Below are 12,623 nucleotides of genomic sequence, written 5' to 3'. Positions count from 1 at the left end.
TTCAGCAGTCTAATCTTAGACTAAGCAAATGCAAGTGTTGTAACATTACAAGAAAAGGATGAGTATAATGTCATTTAAGTGCATATTTGCAGAACCGTAGTTATTTCAATGTATACCATTGAAACATACCTGATTCTGTTGGATATCATTGTCACTCACGTTTAATGCAGCATAATTCACGATGATACTTTGAAAGCATTTTTTTTCTTCTACCCATGAAGAAATCAGTTCTGCAGCCAATAATATAGTTCAGTTTAAAAAAAAACTAAACATATTCTCAATACAAAATGATTATTGCCATCACCTTATCAGTAGGTGTTAGTGCTTCCATGTATCACACCATGTTTACCAAAACTGCTGTATTCTTATATGGGCATAAGCTGAATCCGTCAGCCTCCCAAGTATTACAAATACTGTAGATTCTTATTTTCACGTTGTAAGTCTCACAAGTGATTTCTAGTGGCAAAAATATACTAATCAAGGAACATGGATTTAGGCCAAGACTTCTAGGTGGGTATCAACAGGTATGCAGTGTCAAAAGTTAATATTTTATGTTAGTATATGACATATTTTCAAATGTATGTAATTTATTATACTAATTTGCTTTCTATTTTCCTAGTGATCTGTTGAAATGCAAATTTAATTCCAGATAAATTCTTTGTTACTTATATAGCTGAGACTTTAGTTATTCCCAAAATGCAAAATGTTAAAATTGGTCATTTTAAGGAGAAAAAACCTTATAGTAGATATATTAACATACAGTAATGTGAAGAATTCATTCTAGAAATCTAGAGAATAATCAGCTTTAAGTGTATGAAACTTATCTTCATTTGTTTCTGACTGATATTGTAGACACATTAATGAAACCAAGTTTTTTGCTAGTAATATTTCATTAAACAGCCTGACTGTATGAAATTCCTTACTGAAACAAAATAGGAGTTCTCTACTGTTTGCTAGATAGCTGTTGATTTAAGGGTGTATTTTAAGTATAATTTATTTAATTGATGTATGTTCAATAATTACATGTAACACATGCAATATAACATATTAAGATATGTTATCAAATAGCATAGAATGTTGTTGTACACAGTCTTAATGTGGTAGTTGAAATAACTTCTTGTTATTCACTGGAGTCCCAAGATTGTTCACTAATGCCCATTGGAGTTGCACAGATGTGACTTGATGGCAGAATCTAGTTTAAATTAGGCAAAAATATAGAGAAATACTCAGTGGTTTGGTGTATCCCATTTTGCATCATGACACACATAATTTGTGATCGGGAACCTCAGCTGCTTCTGTATGCTAATTAAAACATATTTAAAGATAGGTGGTAAAAGTCCCTAGTTGCATTGCCTGTCTGGTAGGCCATCTTGCCTCTCAGATGTTTTGAGTGCTGTAGGCCTATATGATATCTTTAATGTGAACTTTTAAAAAGAATAACAGTTCTTGATCAGATTTTTCTAGTTTTTGGCAGCTCCTTAGCTTGCTAAATCTGTTCAAACAATTCAATAAGATTTCTGCAGATAAATAATTTTATTTCAGTTAATTAATAAAGCACTAAAACAAACTTTTAATATAAATGCACCTGATGTATCAAAATCATCTGTGAAATAAGTGATTTTTGTGACCCTAAGCTACAGTAACATTTAATTATTAGAACATAGCACAGAAGCCTGCAGATGTAGGGTGAAATAACAATTTAGTTGAGCTTTTCTTAAAACTACACAGTTGTTTTTTTTTAAGTACAGTCTGAGAATTGAAGCCACAGGAATTCTACTTCTGATTTGAACTCTTGATTGTTGTCTCTTGCTCCGTTAGAGTAAGGGGAAGGTTGAGTAGAAAGCATCTGTTAAACGCAAATGCTTTAAATGAAAAGTAACTGGTGCATACAATGTATTCTCTTTGACCTTAAAAAGATCATAGCTATTGAAATAGTGTTAATATTTTTGCAGGTGATTACTAACTTGACCAGAGCATTAGAGAGGCAAAAGGAGAAAATAGAGCTGATGAGAAACTTTACGCTCTGGAGGATTCAGCATATTAAAGCCAAACAAGAGGTATGTGAGTAAAATAAAAATGCTATGAAAATGAAACCTCTGCATATAAAAGGGTCAGAGTTGCTGCAGTTCCTGTTACAGTTTGAAAAAGTGACAATGTTTCTATTTTGATGTGTTTGACTGTGTTAAATAACGATTTGAATACATCAATTCTAAAAAGACCACTGCTGTCATCCACTCTCCAGGATAAGGAAAAAAATCAAACCTGTACTTGTCTTATATTGCCCCAATTACTGTGATCAGCTCACAGCAGATCACGTAGTCTACATTTTCAAGCTGGTGCCAAGGGAATCTCATTGTAAATTTCAAACTCATAACGTTTGGAGAGCGATATGATACACTATCACATTTTTTGAAGAAGCCACTTTCACAATTAAAACTTCAGCTCCCCTCTTTTCTCACACTGTCAGAATTTTAAGTAGTTAAGAGCTAGTCACACAAAATGTTGAATGTTGTTTCATGCATCTAATGGTAAGCAGTCTACTACCTGAAGTATGACAGAAAAGAAGGATCACATGTTCAGAGTGCAAACCTTTCCCGTACCAGGTACAGATTCCTGGCTGGACTCAAGTTCATTGACCTTATGCAAAACTCGACTGATTTGCAAAGAGGGATAGCCTTTACTCTTTCCTTTCCATCTTGTAATTTACTCATCATTTTGAGTCTAGTTTATACAAAGCTCTTTTTATTTTTTTGTAATTCATTTTTGGAAAAATAATGCTGAAATACATTTTCTGGTGACTATTTTGAAATAGAGGAAAACCAAAATTGTCTTATAAGGATTTTTTAAAACATCCTGAAGTCTGAACTTATTAAAAAGATAGGTGTTACGTACTAATCATCTGCAATCTTTGTAACTGCATGTTATATATGGTTCCTGCAGTGAATCAAGTTGTCCCACATACCCTGTAAATGGCTTTACATATACGTGGTTACATCATATATGTGAGGTTGTTGATTAAGTGTCATTAAGCTAAGGGTAAAAACACTCGTTTGTGGAATCTAAGTTCTCAAATTTGGTTTCTGATACTGGGGACAGTAACACTTCAGTGCAGGGAGAAACATTTTGCTGCTGATGCTTTTTTTTTTGTACCATTTTGCTGCAGCACATGTAACTCTGTTTAAGTGCTCCTCCTGCAGGCTGTGTAATAAGTTGTAAAACAATCATCCACACTCTCTTGGGTACTTAAATTTTTAGTAAACATGAACTTGTATATGAAGTGGTTATATTTGTTTCCTAAGGAATATGCAAACAGAATAGCAGACAGACAATTCCGGACAGCTTTGATGAAGAAGGTATGGACAGCATGGCGCTCTCATAGTGAGGAAAAATGGAAAGAAAAAGTAGCAAAAGCCTGTCAGTTAAGGGCAGAAGATGTCTGTGTTCAGCTCACCAATGATTACGAAGCCAAAATTGCAGAGGTAATATCGTGGGGGGGTTTATTCTTTCTTTCCTTCACTACCTTATCTCCCATCCATACAAAGTATCTCTTTCTCAGCAAACTTGAAAAACATGAGGAGTTTCCAGTAGAACAGAGCTACCAAGTACCCAAGAACGTCTGAGATCTCCATTATGATTTCTAGATGTAAATAGGTTGGGTTTTTTTGGTTTGGTTTTTGTGTTTTGGTTTGGTTCTTTTCCCCCCTTTCATCTGATATAAAATGCTGTTTATCTGCACTCACAGGTGAAGTAAATTGGCTTCTTTCTGAAATGAGATAAATATCTATCTGCCTGTCAGTAAGGATGGTATTTTGTTTTCTAAAAGCACATTTAATATTGGCTGTGTGTTTATAGGGGTCTTATTGAAGAAGACAATGGAAGTAGAAGACTATTCTTAGTATGAATGATTATGATGAGTACAGTCGGGGTTTTTTTCTTACAATAACTACTCCGTTAAAGGCTGAACCTAAGTTTGCTTTTACCTTCAACTTGCCAGTTAAGCTTGTTAAATAATTTTCAATGCTTAACCTGAAGTTATCAATATGTGCATTGGTGCACGGTAAGTAAATGAAGTTTTAAAAGATATGCTTTAAATGCTTTGTGTTTTAAGAAGAAATTAAACCTGGAATTTTAAGGACAGGCTTACAAACGTGGCTTACCAGCCCAAAACCAGTAAGCAGTGAGTTACAAAGGTGACTTGGTCTGTCTTTTCTCAGCATTTTTAGGATTGGTATTTATTTTTTTTTTTTACAGTATCTAGAAGTGAGAGATTGTTGATGACTATTCTTACAAATGCTTTAAATAGTTTTCTAAGAACACTTATACTTCTCTTGAGTAAATCCATGTTCTTGCAGAAATCTAGCTTGTGCCAGATGCCTAACTTCTGAACTTGCAAGACAAAGCTGGTTGGGTAAAATCTGACAGTGATTTTGAATGCACTTTTGTTCTTGGTGTTCTCTAGTAAAAGAATGTGCTGTAGTGTAAACAAATGACAAGTAGCTCTTCATTTGTGGTGAAAGAGAGATTTTGAAGTAAAATTCGTATCTTTGTAAGTGGAGTAAGTGATTTTCAAAGCTACTTGAGGAATATTCATGTAGTTTGCATTCAGAACTATGAGACAGCTGTTTCCTCTCTTTTGTAGCTAACTGCTACTTTGGAACAAACAAAAGCTGAGGTTCTGCGTCTGCACAGTGAAAGAGAAGAGTATGAAGCAACAATGAAGAAAGCCTTTATGCGTGGTGTATGTGCTTTGAATCTGGAAGCAATGACCATGTTCCAGGGCAAGGATAGTAGGACAGACCCTGGTCAGTATAAAAAAACCGCTCTAATCTGGTAGTGAGTGTGGAGTTTGTTGGGTTCACTTGTTTGGGGGGTTTTGTTTGTTTTAAAGGATTCTCTTCTCTCTCTGTTTTTTTTTTTTTTTTTCAGGGCTGTTTTGGTTTTTTTTTTTCTGTTTTTTTTTCTGTTTGTTTTTTAATTTGAGGACATACAGCAATACAAAGATTATCAAACTTACTGGTTTAGAAAGTCCTGTTGAATATGTTGAGAAATACTTGATGCTGAGCTTTGTACTGCTGTAGCTGAAAGGTGGAACACGTTCTCTTCATCTTGCTTGGAGGGTGATAGCCTGCAACTGCAGTAAGGACAAGGGATGGCAAACATCTTAAAACACTGTGGAAGACTACCCAGAATTCTGTCAGCACCTGGGTTATGGAGTGGTGAGGGGAAACCCTGGAAAACCCTCCTCTGTCCCCTAGAATCTCAATGTGCAATGAATCTGCTTTTCCCAGACAGCTCTCCCTTCTTTCTTAATCTTGCCGTATAATGCAAAAAGGGTAAGTGAATCTCCCAGGTTCTGTGTTTAGCTGAAGTTCTGTGCCAGAACAGGAAACACCAGTCTAATTATATCGCAATACACTCATAAAACTTGTGCAGCCATACAGGAAAGAGTTGCATACTGTTACTGATGTAATGCCTACTGTTACTGTCCTTAGAGTGAGACAGTCTATAGCAGCAGGAGCATAATCATGCTGGTGCAGCAGTCTACACTGAAATGAAAATAACTGTGCCAGCAGGAGTCTCACAGCTGTACTTGTGGCTTAACAACCCACTGTACTGGCAGCAGCTGTTAGTGGCCTTAGACAAGAAACTGAAGTTGCTAAACTTAACAATCTTATACCAGAAGTTTCTAAACTACTTCAGAAAAATTCCTCACTAAAAGCATAGATATGAAGAGAAAATAAAAACCTGAAGAAGGCTTTTTTAGAGAATAATTACCTGAGCAGCTGTCTGAGCCTGTGAAGTATATGCAGTGTTTGTGCAGTTGCTTAGGAAATTAGAATATGACATTGGCTAAGTGCAGTAGCTGTGTGTTAGTGAAAACACAGGATCAGTATTTGAGGAAGGTCAAGAATGAATGATTTCTTGAAGATACTGTGTTTGGGAATAAAGTTACAAGGCATTGTGAAAGTACTTGTTTTACTATTTCATAAAGTAAGAACTACTTTCTCTAGAAGATTTAGCATATATTTCTTTGTTTATTGTGTACTAAAACCATGCAACAGACAGTGGTCTCCCTAATAATGATGGGTGACTGAGTGGTGTGAAATAGGAAAGCATTGTTTCTGTAAATCTATAAAGAAGAGGGTAAGTAGGAAGGAAATTAAGAAAACTGAGCTTTAAAGCTGCCACAACTAACCCCAGAGGTTCATGGGCTGAACCACTTGAGCTATAAAGCAGGAACTGATATGCTACACAGGCAAATGCCTGAGATTTTGCTGTAATGGACAACACTGCGGTGCCTATACCTAACTTTCTGGGTGTGCAGCATCATGCTCTTTAATTTCCTGTGGTCAGTGTAGTCCTCATCAAGCTTCATAGAATCTCACAGTCTGGTTTCTGTTGTCTTGTCGTGGTCCTCTGTTGTGGGCCATCTTCTTCCACTGCCTCTCATACCACCTCCCCTACTCCAGACACACTACCTTTCTTGCTACAGCCAGACAGTAGATTCAATGAGGTTAGTTAAATAGTTATTTAATATGGTTGTACAACCATTTATTTTCAGTCTTCCTTAGGTATAGCAGAACAGTGATCACGATATCAGGGAACTTAAAATATCAGATTAGATAGTTATTGTGATTTGTTCTAGTCTTGTAATCTGTGGACATTGGAACTTCCATGTGTCAGAGTTAGTGGTTATATATGGAAATGAACACTGCAATGCCACCTACTGTCATTGAAAAAAAAAGCAGAATTTGATCCATTTACCTGTTTATTATTACTAGTTTATTAGTGTGTACATTTAATGTACAGATAACATACCTATTATGTATACATTATAGTGTATATTATTGATATTGTACAAGTATTGTGACTTTAATGGGTCCATAACATTTGGAATCAATGTTGATGATCTAAAATCTGTCTGGCTGACACACTGACAGGTTACTTAAATTTTTAATAATTACTATTATAGTAAGATTATTTTTAATCTCTTTGTGTACTTAAAGGAACATTGAACCTACAAGAAATACTGATTTTTCTTTAAAAAGCTGACACTGCATTTTTAAGTAACGTAGATCAGATCTGATTGGTCTGTAACGATGCATTGGTTCTGTCTATGCATAAGCTTAATGTGAGTGTACATACGTATGTACGTACAAAATGTGTATTCTGGCATACTTTCACTCTTTAAATCCTTGAGTACCAATTTGAATCTTCATTATGTTTTTCCTGCTCACTTCAAGAGAAGAAAAAAACACAACTACCACATGGTGTCACTGAAGTCCCTGAAATGAGCAAAGTTTCCTTGGCCTGAAACTGCAGATAGGGTCATCTGCTTAAGAAATTGGAGAATGAGTAAGAATACCTCTGTTGGCTTCCTTTAAGGAAGTTTGCATTCTAAAGGAAAAGATTGAAACTGCTTGGAAAAGATATAGGGCTTAGGTCTACAGATCTGACCTCCCCAGGATGTCTGCATTGCAAGATAAAAGAATCCTGGATGGATTTTGCACCAGCACAGGTTTACCCAGCTGCTGGGAGAAGATGAGAGCTAAAGGGCACTCATAGGTGGTCCCAGCCCTACAGATGGGATGTGCCCAGTGTCCAGCCATATATGTGGAAATGAGATGCTGCTAAGCATGGTTTTGGCCCCTTGAAATGGCAGTACATTCTCAGGAAAGTTAAAATAGCACTTTATTTTACTAACAGTGATCCCCCTTAAGGATGTTATACCCTCACAGAAGTCTGGTGTGGTCTTTCTGTGGTTTGCTAATTTCTATCTGAGCTGGGTTTAGCCTTTTAATATAAGAGCAGCTCTTGCACACTGAATTTAATATTGGCAGGCAGTACAGAGAAACTCAGTTCTTTGCACTACAAGTATGTGACGTGTCACAGGGATGTTGAGGCATAACACAGAAACAAGCCCCTTGAAAAATATTACTTCCAAGCATCTGAGAAAGGTCAAATACAGGAATGTTTATGTATTTTTATGCACACACCCCCTGCCCCCAAATGAACAGGCTGATCCTTTTAATTAGATTGTACAGAAGTTCCAAAGAATATTAGAATTTTACTCTGACTTGACCTCTTCCCTTCCCCTCCGCCCTTAGGGTTTGCTAGATTATGTGCTGATCCCATTACTTTGTGTTTCTAATAACAGATATAGGAAGTAGGAGAAATGATAACGGTACCATTGTTACGGGAAAAATACCTGCTTCACAATATAATCTGCCCTCACCACCACCTCCACCAGCAAATACTCTTCAGATGGAAGACATGGTAAGTGTGTAGCTGGAACAGAACTATGTTTGATAGTGACAAAAGCTAACTTCTTCAGCTGGAACATTATGAATAGGAGCCCAGGAATGCAAGGAATTTGAAAACAGTCTAAATGTAAAAAACCTATGAGTATGTTCAGGCTGCATTGTATAAATGAAGTGATTGGGGCACAGCTGCTGTTGTTTGCTATACTTTCATTAAGCTCTGCTTTTTATTTTATTGAAAATATATGAAACTAAAGAAGACAAGATCACTATGATAAGTAGAATTTGCTCTTTAAAGTTCTTCCTTGGAAAAAAACATTAAAGAGTTTTGGTTGGGGTTTTTTGGTGTTTTGTGTTGTGGGTTGTTTTCCTTCAAAAAAAAAAAAAGAGCTTAATATAATAACCTGAAAAGAAGAAAAACTGGCTGACTTGAAGCTTCATTTTAAGTGTAACATATAAAAGGCACTTAGAAAACTCAGCTTATTGTCCTGTCATGTCAGCTTAACAAGATCATTACCCAGTAGCTTGGATATTTTGGACCTGCCCTGGAGTCATTCTGAAGATACTGCCACCATAAAACAATTTCAAGCTAGAATACAGGTTAGAGCAGAGAAGATGCGCTTGCCTCTTTCCTGATTTTTCTTTCTAATAGTATCAAATGTTATTCACACTGTTTCCACATTTTTCAGACAAGTATTTTTAAATTAACCAAAAAACAGTGAACTAGAGAAAATATCTGCAAAGTTAGATTGAGAAGAGTAATTGAAATAGTCAAAAACTGACCGTCTAAAGAGTGAAATTATATTTTGTAGAAAGTTGTACTTATTCTTTGTAAACTCTGGTTTCATTCACAGTTTTCTGCCCACCTGGGTCATGCAAGCACTTCTCAAACAAGGCTGGATTCTGATTCTCCAGTAATCATCACTAGCACAGCTGCAGGGTCTGGTGTGGCATCAACCCAAAAACTGGTAACGTGATAAAATTAACTTTTTGGTTTCTAAGGCATAATTGTAGCAGATACTAGTTTGGGTATCATTCCATATTTTTCAGAGCAATACAAGTATGTAGTTGAGAAAACTGCATATGTAGTTGGGTTTACATAGCTGTGTGAAGACACTACCTTGCAAAAGTTCATTAATGTTACAGAAACCTGTTTATGTTAGGAGCAATTCTAAATGATTTTTGCAGTGGGGAGCGGAGGGGTGAATGCACACTTACATATAGCACAACAAGAACAATTAGTGCTTCGCTTGAAACCGTTTTGTTGCAGAAAGAGTATGCTTTGCTTTAGTATCATCCTCTTTGGAATATCTCTCTTGTTCCCTGTTCCATATTTGTTGCTGAACTGTCTTTTTTATTTTCTCCATTGTCTTCTGCATTGCCCTCCTTTCTTTTTCCCATCTGATACGCTTTGCTACACGCTGTCAGAGAAAGATGCAGCATTTTACTGCTTGGAAGCTTTTTTGTGTCTGCTGTGTCACTGCTAGAAAGTCCGTCCAGGATGATGGAAGTGCCTGCAGCTGTCATTTGAGTATGCAGCCAGTGAGCAAACCTAAACTATCCATACTGTTTGAATTTTATCAAATTAGCCTTACTTCCCTCAGGACAGATGCTATCTCATACTTAAGGTGGAAAAAGATGGAATAGACCAGGTTGTGACTAGGTGGAGGAAATTCAGTCCTGTATAACATAACTAAATTACTTGCAACTTCTTCTTATGTTCTGTTTAGGCATGTAACTGAAAAAAACTAAGCAGACATATTAGAGCATCGCAAATATGTTTAGATTTTTACCAACCGATACTTCATTTATTTCTAGCCCATGGCAAAAGTAATAACATCTGCTCAACAGAAAGCAGGAAGAACAATCACTGCTCGAATCACGGGTCGAGCTGATATGGGACAAAAAGCCAGAATCTGTGGTAGTTTAGCAGTGATGGGAGTTGCTCCGCCCATTAGTTCAGTCATTATTGAAAAACATCACCCAGTCACTCAGGTAAGTCAGAATTATGCTTGTAACAGCATTCTTAATACCTCACATCTGGTAGTAAAGAAAAACAACCATTGTAAAGTGGTAGTAGACAAAGCTTAAACTGGAGGCCTGTTCAGAATAACAAACAGTACTATCTTTGGTCTGGGTAGAAGGCACAGGTGAATAGAGGAAGTCAATATTGCCATTTTAATGTATTTGTTTTGTTTCTATATAATTATTTCACAGCAGCAGCATTGGCTGTCTCTTTCTTGCCCAGCTCTTCCATGAGTCTTCCTCTTTGTAGAAGTGGTCAGTTGGTACAGCAGTTTTTGGTGTCATCACCATGCGGCCACAGTTTAAAGTCAAGCTTTGTGGTGTATGGCAGGAAGAGTGACTGAACTAGAAGTGGCAGAGATATAGATTAGTCTGACAGACTATAGATCAGGCTAAGTGTACTGGGGGAGGGGGAAGTAAACCTGTTGTCCAGAGGCAATCAGATTCATCAAGCCTGCTGTTTGTTGTGGTTTGAGTACTACTATGCCTGTTTATCCTGAAGAAAACACTGAAATAAGTGCATTAATAGGATACAAGATCAGCATACAGGAAGATTGTAAACAGTGGCTTGTATGGCCTGCCAATCACTACACTTTTAGACCAGTCTAAGCAGAAAATGTTTTCAACTGGAGGTGTATGAAACAGGTGACTGGTTTTTATATATTTTAACCTGTAAAGTAGGATCTTAGTTTTCTGTGTGTTATCTGAAAGTCCAGTTTCTTGTCAGTGATACTGCCAGAAGAAGCAGATTTACATCAGGTCCCTTAATTTGAGCTGGAGTCACTGGTAACTGTGGGAGGAATATTCTATTTTCGCTCATTTCCTTTAGTGAATCAGGGCCCTGCAACAGGCTGCACATAGTTTTCAAGAAGTTGGGCTCCTAAGCAGAAATTCATATTTAAATTCTACGCCCTTAGGGGTTAGGGGTTTGGTGTGAGAATTCTTTCACTAGGAACAATTTCCAAATTCAAACTGTGTGACTAGTGTGACGAGTGAAGTACCTGAACTGCTGTACCAAAAACTGACTTCTAAAAATATAACAAATATGACAGTCCCAAAGAGATATTCCATATGCTCTTTTCTGCACAGAAATGCCTAAGTGGAGGTCAATCAGATTGAAGTATTTCTCTTGAATTATTTTGACAATGGGAGAGAGTTTACCTTGATTGAAAGGAGAATTACTGCTGTTTATTGCAGTAAGGTATTAGCTTTTTGAAGGGAGAAAATTAATTGTTAAATAAATGGAAACCTTTTCCTTTCAGAGACCAGAGACCTTTCAGGGACTTCCTCATAGCAAATACTGGACTTCAAAAGGAAAGTTGGCATAATTAAATTAGCACTACAGAGGAAAATTCTGAACAATTTGGTAAAAAAAACAATCAACTCTGAAAAAAGATTGAAGTGATAAAAGCTCAGGGACTTAGTTAACTGAATGTTTAGCATTTTATTAGCATTTTGTATTCTAAAAAGTATATTACAGATGAGGAAGAAAAAGATTACTCATTAAGTGTATTTCAGTTTGCTGGGTTGTGAATCTTTCTGTTTGAACTACAGCTCACTTAGAGCTATTATAAGGTGGAATTCTTTGTACTGTTAAATGTTTTGATGTATTACTTTTCAGCAAACCATATCTCAAGCCACTGCTGCTAAATATCCTCGAACTGTGCTCCATTCTTCTGGCTCAACCACTGTGATACCTGCAGGACAAGTTGGGCGAATGCTTCAGGGCCAAACTCATGCCAGTGTTCAGTCAATAAAAGTTGTTGACTGAGTAACTTTCTCACTGGTGGGGGTTTTTATCAAGGTACAATTTAAACCTCTTTCCAGTCTTTACAGATTTGATGTATCAAGGCCTAAAATATGCATCATGTTTTTATCCTTTTCTAAATGAAAAGTGCTTTTATAGTAAACATCTGGAGGGGATAAAAAGAACTTGAAATGTTGTTCTACCTCCAAACTATTTGAGAACTTATTTTATTAAGATAAACAGTTTCTATTTAAGGTATCTTTTGCACACTTTTAAATAAAGGATGAATGCATTTTTTTGTCTGAATCACTTTGTTCAGTTCCAATGTTACTAACATATATTTTGAAGTGAAAATTAAATTTATTTTTGTTACATATGCTTTTTTTCAGTTGCCAGTGCAAACAAGTGTAGTTGATGTGCATTTTAATTATATCCTACAACAGCATACTTAAACGAAGGTGGTATACTTCATATCCAGGGTGCAGCTTAGGCCAGGTGAGGTACCGAGTCCATCAGACTGATATAAACATTCTCATTTTCCAAGCTAATGTGTCAGAACTTGGTGCATACCTGTCAGGATCCAAGAATTT

At 36.5% G+C, this 12,623-nt stretch overlaps 1 protein-coding gene across 5 annotated transcripts in view; it reads left to right on the top strand.

The window, feature by feature from the left end:
- Positions 1 to 12,405, top strand: part of POC5 (POC5 centriolar protein) — a 30,323-nt gene extending 17,918 nt beyond the window's left edge. For 3 of the 5 annotated variants that reach the window (XM_061475852.1, XM_061475851.1, XM_061475853.1), the window contains exons 5-11: positions 1,953 to 2,057; positions 3,300 to 3,479; positions 4,640 to 4,802; positions 8,159 to 8,277; positions 9,116 to 9,229; positions 10,080 to 10,256; positions 11,908 to 12,339. In XM_061475852.1, the coding sequence (XP_061331836.1) occupies positions 1,953 to 2,057; positions 3,300 to 3,479; positions 4,640 to 4,802; positions 8,159 to 8,277; positions 9,116 to 9,229; positions 10,080 to 10,256; positions 11,908 to 12,057 (1,008 nt within the window). In that variant the 3' untranslated portion in view covers positions 12,058 to 12,339. Of the gene's footprint in view, positions 1 to 1,952; positions 2,058 to 3,299; positions 3,480 to 4,639; positions 4,803 to 8,158; positions 8,278 to 9,115; positions 9,230 to 10,079; positions 10,257 to 11,907 lie in introns of all 5 variants that reach the window. The other 2 variants (XM_061475854.1, XM_061475850.1) reach the window with 1 other exon arrangement.
- The last annotated feature ends 218 nt before the right edge of the window (positions 12,406 to 12,623 follow it).

Source organism: Pezoporus flaviventris, unplaced genomic scaffold (genome assembly GCF_033815535.1).
Source record: "Pezoporus flaviventris isolate CSIRO_AGI_PZ_B2104156 unplaced genomic scaffold, CSIRO_AGI_Pfla_v1 ptg000090l, whole genome shotgun sequence".
Taxonomy (NCBI): domain Eukaryota; kingdom Metazoa; phylum Chordata; class Aves; order Psittaciformes; family Psittacidae; genus Pezoporus; species Pezoporus flaviventris.
This window is presented reverse-complemented; position numbering and strand designations above follow the sequence as displayed.